This window comes from Mixophyes fleayi, chromosome 9 (assembly GCF_038048845.1).
Source record: "Mixophyes fleayi isolate aMixFle1 chromosome 9, aMixFle1.hap1, whole genome shotgun sequence".
Lineage (NCBI taxonomy): Eukaryota > Metazoa > Chordata > Amphibia > Anura > Limnodynastidae > Mixophyes > Mixophyes fleayi.
Window position 1 is genome coordinate 109,046,646 of NC_134410.1, and position 23,760 is coordinate 109,070,405.

A 23,760-nucleotide genomic window follows, 5' to 3' on the forward strand; every position below is an offset into this window, starting at 1 on the left:
AAGGGTTTAAAAGCTGTATTGCTTTGCTGCTAGCAGGCAGTTTATTCATTGATACAAAGTATTGATGAGAGATAGATATTCACAGAGACATAGCAATGTGGAGTGAGCAATTCATTGCTTGAGAAAATGTATCATTCAACATAATCCAAACCTCCCTCAAATAGGCATTTGCAGCATTTCTTCCAGAGGTTGTTTAGATATTGAGTTTTTTTTACTGCATATTCCCTTATGATTACTGGCAGATCCTCTGTAAAAGAGTGCAAGCACTTTAACACTGTAAAAGAAAAAATAACTTTAAAAGAAAAATAACTCCTACCATATTAGCTTTGAGGAAAGGAAAGAATGATTAACATTCTGTTTTTAACCCACTAGACCAGATCTTCTGGTCTTCAAGTACTTCGGGGTATTTGTGATATGAAGTGAGGTGAGAACCTCTTGCAGAGTTTTAAGGGTACTATGGAAGAGTCAAACAAAATCAAATTTTGTGATAACAGAGTGAAATCTATGCAACCGACTCTTTCCAAGCTTGTTAATCAGGCACCAGTATCTCTTCTACTCCAGCTGCCAGTTATTACACCCCTCACACATTTTCTGCAGGAGGAAGCTAATGGTGATCACACACAGACCAATCACTGCACTGTTTCCTCCTGCATTCAGTGTATGAAGAGAGCGGTCACTGGCCATGGGAGTGAAGCAGATCCATACAATAGAATTACAATTATGTTGGAGAGTGAGGTCATCATGATAATGACTTGATTTGGGAAGGGTGGGGGAATGTAAAAATGACAAAGTGGGCAGTAACGGTTCACTCAATACAATATGGAAGTACTGCCAATGTTGTTTTGTTTGTTTTGTTACTTTATGCGCAGGTAACCGGTGATTATTTACTCCCAGCTGACAAATATAATTTCAGTGTTCTATAAATGAATAATATACACAGAGCATTTGGGGGCTATTTAAACAATGTGGTTGTGAAACTCTGAACTCTAAAATCTTTTTATTTATTTATGTATAAGTAACACCAATGCGCTTTGATGTAGGGATGATGGATCCACTTTAGTATGTGCAATTACAATGATCATTTGTTCTTTGGTGGTATCATGTGAGATCTAGTCATGCAGAGATGTTGCATGACCTCAAGAACTAGTTTTCACCATATCTGTGGGTTATAAATAATTTCCCATATCATCATATGATCTGGCCGTGGATAAAATGTCAATAATATAGTATGTTGGATGCTGTAGAACCAGCTGTCCCCTTAAGGGTCTCTAACAAAAATATTATTATTGTTAATCTTTATTTATATGGCGCCACAAGGTTTCCGCAGCGCCGTACAAATACAGAAAGAAACAGTAGAACAAAACAGTACAAGGTAAGACAGAGCAAAACAAGTAGAACCAAGACTCCTAAAGCTCCAGGCACAGCAATTACAGTGACGTTGAAGAAGAAATGGAATTGAGACAGAAGGGAAGAGGGCCCTGCTTGTAGGAGCTTACATACTAAAGGGAGGGGAAACAGACAGCAGGCATGGGAGGAGGCAGTGGAGGGGATCAGGTGCAAGAGGAGACAAGGAAGAGGGAGGTGAGGAGAACAAGGCTGGAGAAGGTGATGTGGATGGCTGGTACGCTTTGAGGAACAGATGGGTTTTGAGAGCCCGTTTGAAAGTGCTCAGATTAGGGGACAGACGGATAGAGCAAGGGAGGTCGTTCCAGTGGAGGGGTGCAGCACGGGAGAAGTCTTGAATTCTCGTGTGGGATGAGGTGATCAGTGTGGAGGAGAGGTTACGGTCATTGGTTGAACGCAGAGAACGGGCGGGAGTGTGAATGGAGAGGTGGTTGGAGAAATAAGAGAATATGGAATGGGAGAGGACCTTGTAGGTTATGGTGAGGAGTTTGAAGAGGATTTTGGAGAGGAAAGGGAGCCAGTGCAAGGCAAGGCAGAGAGGGGAGGCAGAGGAAGAGCAACGTGAAAGAAAGATGAGTCTCGCAGCCACATTAAGAATAGAGAGAAGGAGGGCAAGATGGGAGTGAGGGAGGCCGGTGAGGAGAAGGTAAATGACAACTTGATCCTGAAAAAATTAGCACTCTAGTGCATGTGTATTCTATCATCCAGGTCCACTCTAGATGTACTTTTCATGATGTGTCCAGACAAAGGCCTTCCCTATAAGGGGAAACTATATAGCAAATATTAATTTTAAAAGGCCATGATTTTCCATATGTTATGGGTAAAAAAGCCTATTGAGCCAATAACCGCTTACGAGGAGCGATCACAGGGATAGTCTCCATGTGATTGGCTGAGCGGTATAAGAGACTACACCTGATTGGCTGCCTGGCTATTAACGCTCAGTTTACAAAACACACATCAAGGCGACAGAAATCTACAGGTTGTGAGTAAATTTAAAACAAAAAAGACAGTTGTCAGCGCTTATCCTTTAAACTTCATATTTGTGTGTGTCTAGCAAAATGAAAACATGAGGTATTAGTTCATATTTTGATCAAAAGACTTAAGCCTGCATCCCAACGTCAAGGGTACCTAATTATATGCAGGTCCTACACTGACCTATATGCTTTAAATACTATTAAAATGCAGTTAAAATCAGATGCACTCACCTCCCAGGTATAGGGGTTTGCATCTAGCAAAGGCTGGCTTGTGAGCCACACCCAAATGTGTCTTAAATAGGCTTGATGGACAGCTGCTATGACAAAAAGGCAATATTTTGAAACATTTTTTCAGTGTAGGACCTGCATATAATGAAGTACCCTTGACGTTGTGAGTAAATTTACCCCGCCAAGAGTAATTTTGAGCCCCGGTACAGCAACATCTTGGGGATGTTACTGCACAAATGCTTAGGACAGAGTATGTGCTCCAACACAAAGCGTGGCCATGCTGCAAAGGGGGCGTGGTCATATCATTAATTATACACAGCTGGTATTATACCCCCACTAGACTACATAGAATATTTGCCTCGTCCTCGCCCTACTGTTGGCGGGGCTATGGCCACAGGGCTACTATGCTTCATATTTGGTTGACCTGTCCGACAGTCACCTCCTTCTGGGACTCGGTCCATAGTTTCTTAAACACCCTATTCAAAGTTTCAAAGGATCCCTGGGTATTTCTTCTGTGCTACCCTCCCCAAGACTTGGATAAATTATCCAAAAAACTAACTGCCCACCTCCTGACAGCTGCCAAATCACTCATAGCCCTCAATTGAAAAAATTCCTCACCCCATCTCTTTCGGCCCTCAGGTTTGGCACGTTGCCGCCATTGAGGATATTATATAATACCTCCATGATAGATGCCATGTTTTCAACCAAGTATGGGCCCCATGGCTAAGGGCAGAACGCACCTTTTCACCTCAACCAACCGCTTCTCCCAGCTTGACCCATGTGCGATGACCATATGAACCCTTCTCATTGCTCTTGGCTCTTTATACCCTGATTGTCCTATGAATATGGACACCGCTTAACTTCTACCCCAGCCCCCCCCCCCCCAATAATCTCTCTTGTTTCTGCTACCAACTTTTAATATCGCTCTCTAAACCGCAAAACCTGGTCACTGTTTGTCTAACATTACTCTCGAACATGATATATCACAATTGCTGTTTCCACAGTTTTATCGTTCTACTTTTTGTATATTCTTCACTGACCATTGAAAATAAAAAATAATAAAAAACAAAAACTATCTACGGCAGTTCTGGTTGTCCACGCAAATTTCTCTAAATCCGGTCCATTTGGGTAGATGTTCCCGTCACCAAAGCCCTACTGCTGTGTTGCAGTCAGCTCAGATGGGGGTATTGTAAAGATTAATTAGAATGTGCATGTACCATGGCAAACTTTCACTTTTTAGGTGCTGCTAATAGTTTGTTCTTCTGTACTATTTTTAGTTGCTTTGATGGTGTTGATTGTCCATGATGTAATTAATTTAATCAATTCTATTAAATAAAAGTACATTAAAATACATGAAGAAAAGCTCTGCTGGAGAGTCTACTTCCATATTTTAATAGCAGGAGTTGCCTTATAGTTTACTGTTAGTTTAGCTTTTAGGCGGAGTGTTTTCCGACACGGACCCATGACTACAATGAAACGTTTGCTTCGTTACAGATTCTTCCACGTCAGGTACAAGCGTGGTGTAAATCGTGCAATGCAGAGTACTATGAGACCAGTGCCAAGGAATCAATGAATGTAGATGAAGCATTCATGGGAGCCATCAGACTAGCCTTGAAACATGTAAGTGCCAATGAAAACTCATTTTTAGAGCCTATATTGAATATTGGTTCAGAACAAATTCTGTAACCACGTCCAAATGAGGCCTCACACACAAACATAAAAAGTAAAAAATACCACATATGCCATTTTTATCGTTCAGGCTATAAATGCATTATGATGATGATGATGATGATGATGAAATGCATTATCACTGTATTTTTATGGCCTGTCCGAATCTGTTTAGCACAACAAACAAATCACATTTCTGTACTTTTCTTGTTCGCTAGGAGTAATTTATGGGAAAAATAAGTGCAAAAAACCCCAGTCAAAATTAACTTCTGGTTCAGCAGTAGTGGTACAGACTGTGGATTATGTTTCTCCCCAGCCTTGAAGAAAGAATAGTTATATATAACAAATCTTATACATTCCCCTTTGGCCATTTGAGGTGTTAGAAGGTATGAAAATGATTAACAGCTGATAATTATGTTCTCACACATTAACTGCATAGTTTGTTTTTGTATCAATAAAAATCATATTTTGCTCTCTGCATTGGGTGGAAGTTTCATGTCTGCCCTCTGTATTGTGTGGCGGTCACAAGGGTGTTCTGTATTGTGTGGTGATCACAAGAGTGCTATGTATTGTGTGGTGGTCACAAGGGTGTTCTGTATTGTGTGGCGGTCACAAGCGTTCTATGTATTGTGTGGTGGTCACAAGGGTGTTCTGTATCGTGTGGCGGTCACAAGGGTGTTCTGTATCGTGTGGCGGTCACAAGGGTGTTCTGTATCGTGTGGTGGTCACAAGGGTGTTCTGTATTGTGTGGCGGTCACAAGTGTGCTATGTATTGTGTGGTGATCACAAGGGTGCTGTGTGGTCTTCTGGTACTGTAACACATCCACTTCAAGGTTGGATGTGCTGTGCATTCAAATATGCTCTTCCACAGACCACCGATGGTTAATTGAGTTACTGTCGCCTTCCTGTCAGCTTGAACCAGGCTGACCATTCTCTTCGGACATCTCTCATTAACAAGGCGTGTTCACCCACAGAACTGCCGCTCTGGTTTTGAGCAACGTTCTTTGTAAACTCTAGAGACTGTTGTGTGTAAAATTACCAAGAGATCAGCAGTTTCTGAGGTACTGAAACAACCCGTATGGCACCAACAATCATTCCACAATAAAAGTCACTTCAAACACCAGAATGGAGATAAATGTGATCTGCCTGAAGTACAGTTGTAATTTTTGACCATGTCTGCAAAGGAAGACCTGGCAAATTTTAGCCCGGAGGGTAAAGACTCGACTCAGCAGCACATTAGGACCATTTTAGAGAAAAAAAATGCAGGTGGCCCAGTGACACAGTTCAAGGTAGTCCATTATGGGACCGGCGAGGGTAGCAGATACCCCGCTGCCCCCCCAGCCCAGCCACCCCCTGATGTCTGAATGCTTTTATGCATTAAGTTTCTGCAACATAATTGGCTAATTAGATATTTGCATTAACTAGCAGGTGTTCAGGTATACCTAATAAAGTGGACAGTGAATGTTTAAATATTAGGATCAATATAGATACATACACTAGACAGTATTTATATATATTTATACATAGATTCAAGTTTTATTTTCTATTTATTTTTCTTAAGTTTTCCCGGCATGAGGGACAGCTGGGACGTATTTCCACTCTTCACTTTACATACATGCTGTGTGAACCAGTTAGTGTTGCACCCTTTGTATAAGGGAGGATGGAAGGGAGATGTAGGTGGTTGGAGTGAAGTACAAGCTTTGCCCTCCATGGTGCTGGCCACAGCCAAAAACAGCTGGCCATACCCACGCATCACCGGCCACACCTCCGGTGGGATGGCACTTCTCACAATAGACCATTTATAATTTTCAGCCCCAGGCCCATGTTGCCCTTAATCTTGCCACGTGGGTCTTTGAACTGGAAATTCTTTCCAAGTGTTTTCCATGAAATGAAAGTCCTTTGTATGGTAGCTTAATCAACCCTAAGTTTCGGGATTTTACATAAATCAGTTCTGTAGACAATGCACTACATCCGTGAAGTGCAAGGATATCACAACTAGCTCCTATTTGTCCAATAGTCACGAGTTGTCGATCAAACATCTTCTGTCCTTTGAGAGCATGGCTTGGTGTAGTATGGAATAGGACATACTTTTCCTGCTCTCCTGTAATAGCCGTTATTAACATCCTTACTTCTCCTTACCCGCTGCTGCTGGTGCCGGATACCTGGATCCTAGATATCCCTCATGCATTTGGACTACATTTGAGATCATTGCAGCCTTAATCTGCCATGCTGGATGAGTGCCCTACCTGTTGGCTGCTCCTGTGTGCATGGCCTAGAACTTGCTTTCTGGCTGCATTCACCTGCCCCCCCCCCTCCCTCCCTCCATCCACTCGCCCAGGCAAGACAGCTCCCTGATGGTGGGTCCCCGGCAATACATCTTTTTCCGGCGCGGCCCCTACCCTGCTGAGGAGAGATGGGGGAAAGCTATTTGGCCTGCTTGGCTCGGGATGAACTGGTCAGTAGAACCATCCTGGCTATTTTAGATGACCAGAACGTCACGCATTTTACAGGTGAATATATCGCCAAGACTTTCTTATACTATTATCAGGATTTATATAGGTTTGAGGTTTCATTTACTGAAACTCAATTTACTGCTTATTTAGATGCTATCCAGCTGCCTAGGCTCTCTCGGGAATCTGGAGAATTTTTGAATGCCCTCCTTACAGTAGAGGAATTTGATTTGGCAATTGCCTCATTTCCCAATAGCAAAGCCCCAGGTATGGATGGCATTCCTGTTGAGTTATATAAAAAGAATTCAGGAATTTCTTTGTTCCTTAACTTATGGATAATTTTACGCATCTGTTTGAAGGGAGTAGAGTGCCTGATTCTATGTCGGAAGTCTTGATTATGGTACTATCTAAACCTGGGAAAAAAAAAACCTTTATCCAGACTCCTATCGTTCTCTCTCTCTTCTGGGTTCTGATTGAAAAATATTAACCAAAATATTTGCCACTCGGCTTAACAGTGTAATTAGTCAAATAGTGCACCCAGACCAGATGGGGTTTATGCCTGGCAAGTCTACGATGACTTATCTACACTGCCTCTTTACGCATCTACTTATGGTCCATGGGGTGAGTCAGAGGCAATGGTGGTGTCTCTGAACACTGCCAAGGTCTTGGATTTGGTTTAGTGGATATATTTTTGGGAGGTGCTGAGGCGGTTTGGACTTGGTATCAATTTTATTCCATGGATTAAATTTGTTATATTCCGCCTCAGCGGCAAGGGTGTGCTCTAACGCTGTTTGCTCTGGGTAGGGGTACTCGAAAGGCATGTCCATTGTCCCCCTGCATTGTTCGCAATGGCTATAGAACCGCTGGCATGTTTGAGTCTCGTGCATCCTGATATTCGTGATCTCCCAACTGGGGGGGGGGGGGCGTGGATACTGTTGCCCTTTACGCAGATGACATTCTACTGTTTTTATCAGATGTTGAACGTTGCCCGACTAGCCATTTTGAGGCAGTGGATCATTTTTGGCAATTTTCAAGTCTCAAAATCAACTGGGATATATCCAGCATCTTTCTGGTCTCTATTGAGTTTATTCTACGTCACTCCCAGCAGTGGATGCTGCATTTTAAGTACCCGGGAATCTGGATTTCCCATGTCCCAGAGGAATTTATTAAACTAAATATTGATCCTATAAAAGAATATTTTAAGCTCAAGTCCCACTTATGGAAGCGACTTTCTCTCAATATGTCGAGGAAAATTAATCTTATTAAAATGATTTTGCAGCCTAAAAATCTTTACGTTTTGCAACACTCTCCTATACTTATCCCCAACAGACTATTGCAATTTATCAATACATGTATCTCCTCATTTATTTGAAGTGATAAATGGGCCAGGATTAAATTAAGGGTTTCTCTGAACCTATAAATATTGTACTCAATTAATTAAATAAAGTGGCAGGAAAAAACGGAAGCTGCAAACAGCATTATAATCATAAAAACATTTAATTACACTATACATTTTTCAGCAAAAGATTTAATAAGAATACATAAAAAACGGCATATAATACCCATACAAATATAAAGACCTTTGATTTGGAGCAGAAGGTGAAATGCAGACATCTCTTACAACTTCTTAAAACGTAGCTCAGCTTCTATTATTATTATTATTATCTTTTTATCTATGAGGCACCACAAAGGGTCCGCAGCGCGGTACATAGATGTTGGACTAACAGTACAGGGTGACAATGCATAGCGTACAATACATGGCATACACGGTAGTACAAAACAAAGTGCAGTAAGAGCAAAGTGCAAAAAATATAGACAAAGTGCAAAATGTATAAACAGGTATCAATTTAGCAGAGAATAGTGTACAGGGTAAAGAGGTAAAAGTGAATTCTGATATAACGATAGGAAGGAGAGAGGTGGGGGAGTGAATAAAGGGATGCGCCTGTGCCCAGTAGAGTGGGCAACATTTACAGGATCAGGGCAGAGATGGAGAAGAGGAGGCACTGTCAGACAGAGGTGTAGAAGAGGAGGCACGGGAGAGAAGGAAAGGTGGGGGCAGGAGTCAAGTGACGAAATGGAGAGAAGAGGCGGAGGGCTGAGGGCAAACGGACAAGGAACAAGAGGAGAAGGATACAAGGAAAAAGGGCCCTGCTGAAGGGAGCTTACCATCTAAAAGGGAGGGCTGTCACGATCTGCATCCTGCAGCTCCTGTCTGCCAGGAACTATGTTGATCTCCTGGAATTGACCTCTGCCTGTGACCCCTGATTAGGCTTGTCTGTGACTCTGTTCCTGCTTTCAGCTCTCCAGTGTTTCTGCATTATTTTGCTGCAGAATATTACCAACAATACCTGCTTTCAGCTCTCCAGTGTTACAGAGGACTAACCTGTTGCAGTTTGTTACCAGCAGTCACCACAACCTTGTGGTAAAGTCTTGCAGATCATCGCATCCTGTGTCTGTTACCTTCAGTGCCTTGCTCCGCAAACCATTGCACCTTGTGGGGCATATTCAATTGTCGGTGGAAACACCCAAAATCTTGCGCTCCGCGCACTATTACCGTTCTTACGGTAATAGTGCGCGGAAAAAACGTTTTCTTGCTGGATTTCAGCTCTCAGCTCCCTGAGCCGCGAGCTTAAATCCAGCTATATATTACCGTAATAACGGTAGTAGTTTTAACGCGGCGGGGAATCCAGACAATTGAATATGCCCCTGTGTGTTATCTCCACTACTTTGTGGTAAATTCCTGCAGACCATAATATTCAGCATCTGTTGTTTACGGAGTTCTTTTGCTATTTCTGCCATACCCTACCGTACTGTATCCTGAAACCTGTGTAACTGGTGTTAAATAAAAACCACTTTGTTTACTACGCTCTCTCTGTGGGACAAGAACATTGAAGGGACAGGAGCAAGGGGAAAGAAAGATGGGCGAGGTATAGAAAGGTTAGTTAGAGAGAGAGAGAAAAGGGTTGGAGGAGGGCAGGGTTAGGCGGAGGTGGAGTAGGTTAACCTGAACAGGTGGGTTTTAAGGGAGTGTTTTAAGTCTGACAGACTAGGTGAAAGCCTGATAGAACGGGGGAGAACATTCCAGAGAAGTGGGGCAGCACAGGAGAAGTCTTGATTGCAGGAATAAGAGGTGGTGACCAAATGGGAGGTAAGACGACGGTCGTTGGATGACCGCAGTGAACGAGAAGAATTGTGAGTGGAGATGAGGTTTGAGAAATATGATGCAGTGGAATTAGAGAGAGCTTTATAAGTGAGGGTGAGGAGTTTGAAGAGAATTCTAAAGCGGAAGAGGAGGCAGTGAAAGGCTTGACAGAGAGGGGAGGTAGATAAGTCGGGCTCTAGCATTAAGTATGGATTTAAGAGGAGCGAGACGGGTAAGGCTGAGGCCAATGATGAAGAGGTTGCAGTAATTAAGGCGAGAGATGATCAGAGAGTGGATGAGAGTTTTTGTGGCCTCAGAGGAGAGGAAGGGTCTGATCTGCACTATGTTGCGTAGATGGAAGCTGCAGGATTGGACAAGGGATTGAATGTGCTGGGTAAAGGAGAGGGAGGAGTCAAGGGTGACTCCCAAGCATCGAACTTAGAGAGAGGAGGATATGATGGTAGAACCAATAGTGATGGAGAGGATGGGATGGAAGGAGTCTCTAGAGGGGGGGGAGAATGTCAAGTTCGGATTTGACCATATTAAGTTTGAAGAAATGTTAAGACATCCACAAAGAAATGGCATAGAGACAGCAGGACACGTTATTGAGGATAGAAGGGAAGAGAACAGAAGAAGAAAGATAGATTTGGGTGTCCTCAGCATATAGATGATACTGGAGGCCAAAGAAGCTGATAAGATCACCCAGTGAAGAGGTATACATAGAACAGTAGGCCAAGGATGGAGCTCTGAGGGACTATTACAGGAAGTGGGGAGGAGCCAGAGAAGGCGCGGTCAGAGAGATAGGAGTTGAACTAAGTGAGGATAGTGGCAGGAAAGGCCAAAGGATCGAAGGGTATGCAGCAGGAGAGGGTGATTTACAGTATCAAAGGCTGCAGAGAGGTCCAAGACGATGAGGAGGGAGAAGTGGCCTTTGGATTTGGCAGTTAAGAGGTCATTAGTGACTTTAGCTAGGGCAGTTTCGGTGGAGTGGAGGGGGCAGAAACCAGATTGAAGAGGATCATGGAGGGAGTTGACAGACAGCTTCTAATCTAAATCAGGGATCTGTTAATAAGGAGAAACAGCCTCAAATTTCAAATCAGTTCCTTATTAGCTCCATATAACATATCTCATTTAAAAGGTATCAAATGCTCTGTATTAATATTCCATAAACAGGGATTTTTTCATATATTAGTACCAAGTTCCTCACTGAAGCAAAATATAGAAGGCAAACTTTAAAGTGGACACATGCATAAGATATAAATTAAGAAAATATTTTACGAGACAAAACTACTCTTCAATTACCCACATTCTGGGATTATTGTACCAAGCAAAATCGTAGTCAGGTTGTCCACACGATAGTCTCAGCTGGCCACCTGTGAAGCTTTCGACCACGTCTGAAATGCAAACTTTTATCTACTGAGGACAAGCCTCCAGCCAGATATCCACTTACAGGCTAGTACGATACATCGTTACCCCAGTGGTCTAAATAAAAGCATTTTCTTTCTTCCTCTTCTACTGACGCGTTTCGCTCCTACTGAACCTTTTCAAAGCATGTGAACGAGTGCATACGAACCTCCTTATATTCACGCAAATTAATTTAAAGCACATATTTTACACATTAAGGCAGCAGTGGTTCTCCATTTTTCTCCCTTTACAGATTTTATTTAATTTCATTATTAGCTCTGCCCTAAGCATCACAATATTCATAAAATATCTGATGTTTACTATAAAATCAGACCAACCAGTATAGTAATCCATAGTTTATCATATTTCACACCTACAGACCACACTGTATCCATAAATAAGTTTGGTTACATATTAATATATATTTGAACATTTAAAGCACAAATACATAAGAGATACAGAAATACATAAAATAAAAACTACATTGCCGAAAATAACAAAACAAACCTTCCATAAATCTAAATATACAGAAGGATGATCAAAAATATAATCATAATACCCAGCTCTGATTATTCACACTATTAAATTCTAAATTTTCATCAAGGCCCCTTGGGTGTAAAGTTTAAAGCAGTGATGGGCAAACTACGGCCCGCGGGCCAGATCCGGCCCACTTAGACCCGCCAATATTTTAAAAAAAATCATTAAAATATGCATAAAATTATTAGGGCCGACCCTGTGTGTCAGAACCTTCATTTTTATGCCTTCCCAGCTATTTCCTCCATTACACTTCATCCTCCTTCCTAAAAGGACACTTCATATGTCAATCACTCAAACACCTGCCCGCCCCCTAATGGCTGAAAGTCATGTGAGAAGAGATGGGCTGGGCCATATACTAAGGCGGATTTCGATTGGCTGCTGTGTTGTCAGTTAGTGGCTCACCAGAAAGACGGATCTGCAACAACCTGCTGAAATAAGTGCTGTGTCTGTACAATCGCTGCACCTATAGAGGTAACACTGCTATATAACACCCTCCCGTCCCATTCAAAATATTTGTATTATATATTTCGATATTTAAGTTTTTTAATAAATTATATTGGCCCGCCTAAAGTTTTTCTTTTTTATTTGGCCGCTCCTGAAATAGTTTGCCCATCACTGGTTTAAAGCTTAAATATCCAACAAGTCTCTTTCTGACATAATTTCACAAACCGATCCCCTCCTCTGTTTCTATTCTTTATATGCTCTATCCATAATAGTTTTAACCCTTAGGGTCACTCCCATGTACCAAAGAAAAAAATGTTTGGCATTTAACTATGTTTCTTTTTTGTTCCCTAAACCTTCCTTTTAGGCTCCTGGTAGTATTGCCCACATATTGCAGTTGCATTTGACACTGTTGACCACTCCCTCCTCATACAAACGCTACAATCCCTAGGTTTTGAAGTCACTGTCCTATCCTGGTTCTCATCCTACCTATCTAATCGCTCTTTCAGTGTTAATTTCTCTGGATCCACCCCTTGCTCTGCTTCCTTTATCAGCTGGAGTACCGCAAGGCTCAGTCCTAGGTCATCTGCTATTCTCTATCTACACCACTTCTCTTGGAAAACTAATAAGCTCCTTTGGATTTCAGTATCATCTCTATGCGGATGATACACAAATCTATCTATCCTCTCCTGATCTTTCACCATCTGTGTTGTCTCACGTTACTGACTGTCTTTCTGCCATTTCATCTTGGATGTCTTCTCGCCAACTCAAACTCAATCTTTCAAAAACTGAATTAATTATATTCCCACACAAAAACAGAAGCTTCCTGCCTGACATTCCAATTTCTGTTGATAACATGACCATAAATCCCACCCTGCAAGCTCGCTGCCTAGGTGTAATCCTTGACTTACAACTATCATTTATTCCCCACATCAACTTCATATCTAAATCATGTTACATACATCTATAAAACATCTCCAGAATACGCACATATCTCACACAAGACACTGCAAAAACCTTAATTCATGCACTCATCATCTCCCGCATCGACTATTGCAATTCCCTCCTTACTGGTCTTCCCAAAGTCAGACTTGAACCCCTATAATCTATTATGCACGCAGCATTGATTTTCCTTGCTAACCGTTCTTCCTCTGCTGAGCCACACTGTCAGTATCTACATTGGTTGCCTGTATTTCATTGAATTCAATATAAAATTCTTCTAACATACAAAGCCGTCAACAAAATTGCACCAACATACATTTCCTCACTTGTCTCAAAATATCTCCCAACTCGACACCTCCGTACTGCACAAGATCTGCGTCTCTCTTACACTCTCATCACATCCTCCCATTCTTGGTTACAGGACTTTTTTCGGGCTGCACCCACTTTGTGTAATTCCCTCCCTCACACAGTAAGACTTTCCTCTAGACTCCAAACCTTCAAGCGTTCTCTGAAAACCCACCTCTTCAGACAAGCTTATGATATTCCTCAACCACCATCTTAATCTCCCCTATTACCACCCTCTACACAGCTAACACAAGACAACAACCCTCTGACCAACATTGGTACACACACAGCCCACTCAATACTTTTACCTTTGCATTCTAGCTGGTCCAGTGTGCAATATGATGTAGCACATGCCCTTGTGTTTCAAACTCCCATTGTCCCATAGATTGTAAGCTTGCGAGCAGGGTTCTCTTACCTCTTTGTCTGTATGTATTACCCAGTATTGTTTTATTAATGTTTGTTCCCAATTGTAAAGCACTACAGAATTTGCTGGCGCTATATAAATAAATGTTGATGATGATGATGAGCAAAGACATTCTAGTACAATTAATGAAATCTTTCATTTGAAACACCATTTTATAAACACACAAGGTAACAATGTGTTTAGTTTGTAATATCATCACATTAGGCAATTAGATTTACCACATTTAAAGCAACCTGTTGTTCTTTTTGGGATCCAGTCCTCCTTTACACCATCCTTTATTTCTAACCTAATCCTACTAGGTGCGTAAAAAAAGAAGCTATATTAGCATTATGCTAATTTATACATTGTGCTATATTGGTGAGTAAATTTCAAATTATACTCATAAGTGTTTAAGTGAGAGACAAAATCCTGTGCGGTTTGTAAATCCCCATTCCAAATAATAAATAAATCATCTATATACAGGCCATATAGCATCATCATTATTTATATAGCACCACTAATTCCGCAGAGCCTTACAGAGAACTCACTCACATCAGTCCCTGCCCTATTGGAGCTTATAGTCTAAATTCCCTAAAACAGACAGACTAGGGTCAATTTTGATAGCAACCAATAGCACCAGGTTCAACCCGAAAGAACCACCCCATTTAAATTAATTTTCAAATAGTCACATATATGTATATATTTGTGAATGTCGGGGCGAATCTTGTGCCTATGGCCGTCCCAAATGTCTGATAAAAAAATAATTATATTTAAACAAAATAGAATGCAGTATAAAATGTTATAGCTCACCTGATACCACAATGTCCGGAGATAAATAATAACGGGCTCCCAGGTGGAGTCTGCAGTAATTCGTGAATATTAGGAATGTAAAAAAATAAATAAAAAATAGGTGTGACCGAAAATGTAATAAATAGAAAGTGATACACATCCTTAGAAATCACTCCCTCAGACAGGGCATCATTCAATACATTTTTCAATTGACCTTTAAATTTGTTAATAAGATCTGTACTCAAAAGTACATTGAAGATAGAATAATGTTTGATTGAAAGCTTCACAAAAATAATCATCCCTCTTCATTATAACAATCCCCCTTTATTCACTTGCTTATTAACAATACATGCATTTCTATATCCTTGTATTTAATTAATTGAGGAGTACAATATTACTCTGATAGGTTCTCAGCGAGTTTAAGTTTTTTATTTTGAATTTAGTTTGTGTTTAAGAGGAACTTGGCAGCTTCTAATGAAGAGCAGCCTGAGACTCCATGCAAATTAATTATATATGGAATATATTGTTTGTATTAGGATTAAATGAAGCACTCTTTGCAGATCCAAAGTATCGGGCATATTGGCTCTTCCTCATCTTAAATTGGAGTATTTGGCAGTGCAACTGTCCCACTTAACTGAATGGGAACAGTGTCCTGATGGGGATCCTTGGTGAGGAAACGGGGGATCCAACTATTCCACTTCAGGCTCTTCTGGTGGGCAAGAAGGGTAAAAAGATTGCCCCTATTACTTTGCAGGTGATTGAGGTATGGACTGCAGATTACCTTTATCAAACTCCACGAACTGCAGAAATGGACTGAAGCTAATATTTGGCATACGTTTGGGGCGATTGCTGTGTATCTTCATTATTGTAATTGTGTTTAAATCCTTTGACCAACTGCGGCAGTAATTTAGTGTTCACAATTCTGCCTTTTACCATTACTTACAGAGACATGCCCTTTATTCCCAGTTTGGCGATTCCCCTCCGCAGCTCTCTGCCTCCCCTAATAAGAAATTATTGCTGACTATGGGTAAGAGAAAAGACTACACTCTATTCTGACCTTAGCTTTCATTTCACACCTGAAGGCCTATTGCCTCTTAAATCCAAATGGGAGGGTGACCTTGGGACCACTCTGATGAAAAATGGAGTCATATTCTTAAAGTATTACAGATGCCACCTTGTACATTCGGTTTCGATACCCTGATACTTACTCCATAGGGCAGTGGTTCCCAAACTGTGCGCCTAGGCTCCCTTGGAGATCTCACAGAGGTGCCTCATCCAGGGCCAGTGGAAGGCAAGGCAGGGGGCTACCTGGTAATTATTTTGGCTTAGGGGTGCCTTGAAAATTTTGGGGCGAGCCTAAGGGTGCCTTGAACTGAAATCCAATGCCATAGGGTATCACTCTCTGGTTTCTTTTGGCACGGTACGGGAGTGTTGAGTGGTGAACACTTTCTAGACTGCAGTGTGGAGATGCAGGTGGGGGACACGGCAATTGCTGTCTCTCTCTCGCTCTGAGAATAAATTGAACAAAACGCTTTTTTTTTAGATCCTTGTTCTTGTGACTTTGGCAAGTGTTATTGTAGCACTCACGGCTTGCTGCTGACACTCCAGATTTTCAGAAATGGAGAGTTCTGGTAAATGATACAATGAACACTAATAGGAAAGCAAAGCATAAAATATCATAAGATCTGGTCCCGTTGGTACACTTCATGATATAGAATATGCTCTGGTGACTCAGAAGTTTGTCAATACCATAATTCCCAAATACATTTACCACTACACACCTGGAATGCCTGACCTTGCTTGCTATGTTAATTATTATTGTTCATGCAACTTGTATTTTATCATTTCCTACACGTCTCTGTCACCTCTGATATGCATTTGGTCGCTTGACTACTCATTTCTGAGGGCTACTTATAAATACCATCTGTCTTAACTTGAATGCAAGATATGTTTGGTTTACCATACGTTCTTTTTGTTTGTCTGTAAAATCAATAAAAAGTACTTAGTTCGAAAAAAGATCCTGTCATTTGTGAGAGCCATAAAAGGGAGACCCTGCCTTCGTTTGGCTGATCTCCTGCTGGATAAACCCCATACATAACTTTTCCAAACTGAATGCTGCCAGCGCGGGAGGCCACCTTTGGTAGGAAGACCTTCGGAGGTGGCTGTGTAGTCCTTTCCACAAATAGCGGCTGGCTTTAGCACACCTGGCGGGCTGTGTTCCCCTACTGCTGAAGGACAAAAGGGAACTTTTGAATCTTCAAAGCTATAAGGGGAACATAGACCAAACCAAGAAGGACTGCTTGTATGCTTTATTCTGCTTCTTGACTCTGTACTGGGTTAATTGTAAAAGGAGACAGAACTGGGGAGCATCGATAGGAGCAATACTATAGAGAAATGGATTTAATAGGAAGCACAAAAACTCCATTATTTGTACATTCCATCACTTGAATGATATATAGAGTCCAGCTTTGTATATGTGTAACAAACGTACATAGAGGGGCATTCAATTTCCCACATTGTTTTAAAGAATGCAGGCCACGCTCAATTACTACAGTAATTTTAACATGGATTGTTGCTTGTGGCTCAGAGCGGTGAGGAAAACTCAGCATTGAGATTACCGTAGTAACCGTAATATTGCACACTATTACCGTAGTAACAGTAATAGTGCACGGCCTGCTTTGTTCTAAAGAACGCAGGAAATTAAATTCCCCTCCAGTGTCTCCTACTTCAAAGGGGGCACTTTTTTTCCCCCCCAACTGGCCCCATATTCCACATTGTAGGCGAAAGATACAATTTAATTCCTTTCCTTATACTTACTTTATCCAATGTTTTACTGCCTTACAGCATGAACTACCAGGACAAAAGGCTGATGACGACGAATCTGTTACCTTATTAGAAAAGGAAAGAAGTAAACGTCGAAAGTGTGACTGTTAACGTTGGACTTACATCACTTCACCCCTAACTGTACGTGTTCTTCTGTCTAGAACTATTTGTTCTAAGAATACCTCTCACTAAACCATAAGACTCTCTGGATCTCTGCAAATGTAACATACTACTGAACGGACTTTTGTAGCTGTAGTGTGTGCGCTTTGCTGCAAACATGATATTTCAGATCTACTTGGTATGGAACGGATCGAATACAATCTACCAAACCAAATAAGTTATTTTTCTTCACCGGAATCTTTTCCCATGACTGCTTTCATGTTACACTGAAGAAACAAGTTGCTGAAGATCAAAAAATAAAAATATTGTTTAACAAGAGATAATACAGTGCTCCACGCACTGACGGGAGTAAATATTTAACCAATTTTTGTGTGTGATAACATTTATGATTGCTGGGATAGGGGGGCAAGTTGCGAGCGGGGAACATGTTAATTTGCGTTCCAAATATCTTATACAAGATCAGAGTAAATAACTTGACTGAACCAAAGTATAGACAGATAAACCTTTTTTGTTCTTAAACCTAATGCTGCACTAAACTAGTTTATTGATCTGATTGTATGATCACAGCAGTGTAAACTCATCACACAAAAAAGTGCAGATTTATAGGACCAATGATCAGGGCCACTTCTATAGATTTTTTTGGGGGGCCAGAGCATTCGCTAGGGTCAATTTATTTAAAAAAAAAAAAAATCGATTTGCCCCAATTTTTATATAACCCACATTTTGTTTGAACTACCTGCTGACAACTCATTGGAGTAAAGCAGCAGCGAAGTGGTCAACTCTGACAAGCCCATTATCAAGCGGGAAGCAGGCACTTCTGCTAGGTCCAATCTCAATAGTCTTGGCTGTGGATGACAGAGGGGGCGAGGATGTTAGGAACAGTATTTGTTTCCTTGCACCAAATATGCAGCTACCTTGTTTTAAGAGAAAATCATGCGCCACAGCAGCACTGTAGACCTATATCGCACCAGCTGTATCAGATCCAATATACTGAGAATCTTAAGAACAGGGAGATCAAATGAACCAAGATCTCCCAAAGCATAAAAAGAAACATTAGAGCATATAGTTACAACTCAATCACACCACAAAATGTGACCGAGCCCATTCAGGAAATCTGCAGAAATAGCTACAATCTTATGGGATCTTGGAATAAAAAAAAAAAATTTACTTTGATACACAATTTCCATTAGGACATTTACTTAAGGCAACAATACTGGATTAGGTTTTATTTATTTTCAAACTGGGTTTTCCATTTCAGCAAATTGCAGGTTAAAAAAAAAACAAAAACAAAAAACAAAACAAAAACAAAAACAAAAAAAAGGTCACCCAGATTTTAACGGAAACAAATTTCATGCACAGCCTCCCACCCTCGGCTTCCATGAACCTCCAGGGACACTGAAATTTAAACCAAACTGCTCGGTGTAGTTTTGTTGAATAAACCTGGTCAGGAGACCCTCTCAAATTCTACCAGGAGGTTGTTGCGATTGTAAAGTGTAGTTTATCCTTTAAATTTGCAATATTAAGTCCTCCTGGGTTTGGAAAGAGAATGTAAAATGTGCACATTGAATCGGGGAAGAGCAAAACTAAAAAGAAGAACAAGACAACACTTCAAAAAAGGTTTTTAATTGTTCAAAATAGCACAAAAACGACAGATAGCACTATAGTAATATTGGATCACTTTGAGAACTCCTCTACAATGGAAGTAATAGCTTTTCTTCTCAAAGAAAAAAAGGCAGGTGAGGTTTTAGCAGGAGATTCTAGGCGGCAACACACAGTAACACTATAATACAAAAATGAGAACTGGTAGCGACCATTTCACGTGGGATCCGCGTATTTCGTCTCCACTCTTTCCGCACTCTCTCCCATTAAGCTGGCAGAAAGTATTTTAAACAAAGCTGTAATGCTTCATGAGGCTGAAAAACTAGGTTAAGAATCTCACGTTTAAAAGTGTGTGGGGGGGGATGTTAGTAAGAAAAGGCTACGTTATCCTCAAGATATTTTCTCCCATCATAAAAATACTTCCATCGTTCACCGTTGCCTGTGTCCACATTTTAGGATGCAAATTACATTGGCTGAGCAAACACTCATTCTGGGAACAATTCATAGAATTGTCAAACTTTTCATAACTGTGCAGAAATCTCCTTTATAGCCCCAACAATGCAGTTCCCCTGTTATGTTTAGGCAGCCTGTACTCTCTAGATGTAAGGATATTAACCTGGAAATACTCAATAAATCATACAATTCACAATAGACAAAAAGGGTATGATCCCGGTTACAAATCATGGGGGCAAAAATTAGAGAATATATATATATGGGCAGCCTAGCCCCTTGCTCATCTCTCTTTACAAGAAGCCAATGCTGTGCCATGAGTGAACCAGAAAAATTAAACACTTGGAACCAGCTAGATTAAAAATACAAAGCAAAAAGGAGAAAATGATATATAATTTCTCACGCACAATTAATCAACTCAACACAAGGATGGTAGTAATAAAATTAAAACACTGAGATAACAAATCCTAGGTGATTTTTTAGGTTGTTTTTTTTGGTGTTTTCTTTTTACTGGTTTTGCTTTTATACAAAAAAATCCCCATGCTTTAAGCTACTTCAGATTTTTTTTGCCTTTGTTTTTTTCTTATAAATTTGTTTTTGCCTTTACAAAAAAAACCCTTAAACAGTTTGTGAACTGTGTTTTGAGTCAGTTCTAACTGTTTGTATATATTTATATATGTATATTTATACTTATGTATATGAATAGAAATTGTGAATGCTTGGCTTTTCCTGCACCGTGGCCAACGATGGGTGCTGGTTATTTCTGGCAGGAAAATGAAAAAAAAAGTTTGGTGATTTCATTTACAGGATTGGTTGGCGGGCATGCCTGTTTAGCCAGGAAGAGGAAGATGTTTCTGTAGATCAAGTTTCTAAAGTAAACTGCAAAACAGCAGCTAAAAAGGAGACCAAAGAAGACAGCACAGAAAAAAGAAAAAGGGGAAGGGGGGGGGGGGGGGGGGGGCTACTATATTATACATTTGAGCTTTGGAAGAAGGGCTGAGTTAGAGGACAATTTGTCAGGAAAATCTTACTTTTATGCAGGAACTAAAAAGAAAGAAAAGGAAAAAAAAAAAAGAAGAAGGAAGGGCCATCAATAAGTATAATATCACTTAAAACAAAAAAGAAAGAGAAAAGAGAAAAAAAAAACAACAAAACAAGGTTTTAAACAAATTTGAATTTAACATATAAAAGGCAAACAATTGCAACCTGTTCACTGCCAGGAAAGTCTGCCATGCAATGCACTGATGACTTCCAAGTCTTGAAAGGGTTAATCCAACAGTAGTGATTAACGAATCATGGAAGGAAGCCTTAAGTGTTCCAAACCAAACTCACACATCACTCAGCATGAAGAGGTTAGGGGGTCATGTTCTTTAAACTTACGCTGTTACGCAGTTAACTCCCCTTTAGATTTCGTCTCAAGAACAGTGGGACAAAAGAAAACTGGACTGCACAAAATGAAATATTGTAATAGAAATTGAAAGCGTCATTCAAAAAAAAACAAAACAAAAAAAAACTTTGTTGCAATATATATATAAAAATGTGAAATTTTGATGGTGCTTTTGAACTTTTCCAAGTAACTTCCTTAAATCCATTTCAAGATGTGGTGTCCGCAAACCTCAGAATGAATTCAAACCGGCAAAGCGCAGATGGAACTAAGCAGAAAACGCCAAACTCTGTGTTACCAGCTTACAAGTCTTGCTTGCATCCCAACAGTGTAGACACGTCTGCACCATTTAACAAAAGAAAAGGGGCAGGTGGTTGGGCAATAACGTTCCAGGAATTATGTCCAGATGAGTGGCAATGCCCACTTTCTGTTTCGCACAGCTTTGCCGTCCAGGAGAGAGACACTTAAAACTAGCATCAGGATGGGCCTTGCCAGGCGAAGTTAACTCATGGCGACCCTTTGCTCATGTATTTAAAACTTTTACACCATAGATATAGCTGAAATACAGTCCAAGTGCTTCTGTTGTCAAAACAAAATTCAGTATTTCCCCCCAAAACTCCCTCTTTGTAGTCTTGTAAAAGAAAAACAAATGCCAAACAAGCAAAGAGACCTGGACGAATCTTCTACAGCATTTCAGTAAGAAGCCTGTATTGTGGGCCTGTCTGCTTGTGCACAGTTAACAACATCTGAAAGTTCATTGTTCCAATGCCATCCCCCCCCCCTGCTCCTGCAACTCGCTCCATAGAAATACAGAAGCATAAAAAGGTCATCTGAAGAAGTTCATCCCCTCCGACAAGGGGGACAACCAATAAACAAAAAAATAAAAATAAAAAAATGTGCTTTTTTCAAAGTTATTTATAACAGAAAAGAAACAAAGAAAAAAAAAAAGGGCATTAGCCCTTCCTACCAACCCCATGCGACTGGCAGGATAAAAAGCAATAAAAAAGGATGTAGACTGAGGACCAGCAAAGAGTTAGCTGTACAAGCATCATTTTGTAGACTGGGCAGGTGCTTCCACCATGATCAGGGATGATCAGGCTTTGCTTTCTTTGGAGCAGATTTCCTGGGGAAGAAAATTCAAAGATTGTTTTTATTGCAACATTACTATCAAGCACTGTTCTAAAAACGCTACAAGTATATACAATGAGAACAAACTTCATAACCCCTATAACGGGGGAGTAATGTATCCCAAACAATGGAAGACTAATAACTGAAAAGGACTACATGCATTCTAACACAAAATCTCTTGCCTACAAGTTTTTATTTATAAACAAAAAATGATTTAACAGTATTAACAAAACTGAGAAGTATCATTAATCTTTTATTATGATACAAAAGTAATTAGCTTAAATAGTGAGTATTTCACTTACCACCAGGCTGCTTAAAGACTGGCTTAGTGATACAGACTACTTGTTGTCACAAACCCTCCAACTATCTTTACATAAACAGCTACAACCAATAGGTGGACACTGCCATACAGTCTGCTGACCGGGAGGGAGCACAGCAAAATACAGTTTAGATCAGATGGAGGTCAAGTGAAGCAGTGAAATATATGAAATAAAAGAGCACAAGACAACCTAAAAGAAGCAGAGGCGTGGGGGGATGAAGAATGAAACTCCGACCAAGAGTTAAAAACAAATAAGGCGATTCAAGACATATATTGCTTAAGGAAAAAGAACAAATTAACATATTTCCCCCCCAACCAGAGATCGGACTTATTTTCACCACCAAATGTTGTTCTACTGGCAGACTCAACATATGTTGCCTGGTCTCTCCAGTACCAGATCTAAAACTAGCAACAAAGCCATTAGAAACTGCAACATACATCACTTCTCTAAAAAAAATAAATAAGAGGATTTATGTACTTACGTTAAATCCGTTTCTCTGATTCCGTCTGGGGGACACTGCTTACCATGGGTTGTGGAGGGAGCTTGGGGGAGTTGGCACCTAACTAGTTAAGTTTTAGTACTGCCGAAAGACCCCTCCCCTCTACAATCCCACTGGACTCTTCAGTTTATTAAAAAAGCCCTAGGAGTAAGGCCAGTCAAACAAGAGCACACAGAAGAACAGAAGAAGGGAGGGATCGCAGTGTCCCACAGACGGAATCAGAGAAACGGATTTAACGTAAGTACATAAATCCTCTTTTCTCTTTCATCCAGTCTGGGGGACACTGCTTACCATGGGGACGTTCTAAAGCAGCCCCTTAAGGGTGGGACTACTCTGAAAATCCCGCTCGCAAAGCATTACGAGCAAAATCTGCATCCGTAGATGCAAATACATTAAATTGGTAAAATTTTGTAAACGCGTGGACAGAGGACCAGGTGGCTGCTCTGCAAAGCTGGTCCGCAAAGGCCCCATTTCTCGCTGCCCACGACGCCCCTACCGATCTGGTGGAATGGGCCGTAAGTCTCTCTGGCACAGGACGGTTAGCCTTTATGTAAGAATGTCTAATCGTTGCCGTAATCCATCTAGCGATCGACTGTTTTGAGGCTGGCCAGCCTCTCTTATTAGCATCATAGAGGACAAACAAAGAATCTGTACGTCTAATTTGTGAAGTTCTTTTTACATAGATGCGCAGAGCCCTAACCACATCCAAC

General features: G+C 40.7%; 2 protein-coding genes across 5 annotated transcripts in view; one reads left to right on the forward strand and one right to left on the reverse strand.

Moving 5' to 3' along the window:
• The window catches only part of LOC142100929 (ras-related protein Rab-7a-like), a 29,071-nt gene extending 11,036 nt beyond the window's left edge, over positions 1–18,035 (forward strand). The window contains exons 5-7 of one of the 3 annotated variants that reach the window (XM_075184847.1): positions 4,101–4,226; positions 15,694–15,754; positions 17,572–17,654. In XM_075184847.1, coding sequence (XP_075040948.1) covers positions 4,101–4,226; positions 15,694–15,754; positions 17,572–17,576 — 192 coding nt within the window. In that variant the 3' untranslated portion in view covers positions 17,577–17,654. Of the gene's footprint in view, positions 1–4,100; positions 4,227–15,693; positions 15,755–17,571 lie in introns of all 3 variants that reach the window. The other 2 variants (XM_075184846.1, XM_075184849.1) reach the window with 2 other exon arrangements.
• A 1,242-nt stretch (positions 18,036–19,277) lies between these two features.
• HCFC1 (host cell factor C1) overlaps positions 19,278–23,760 on the reverse strand; it is a 34,751-nt gene continuing 30,268 nt past the window's right edge. For both annotated transcript variants that reach the window (XM_075184851.1, XM_075184850.1), the window contains exon 26: positions 19,278–22,226. In XM_075184851.1, coding sequence (XP_075040952.1) covers positions 22,187–22,226 — 40 coding nt within the window. In that variant the 3' untranslated portion in view covers positions 19,278–22,186. The remainder of the gene's footprint in view (positions 22,227–23,760) is intronic.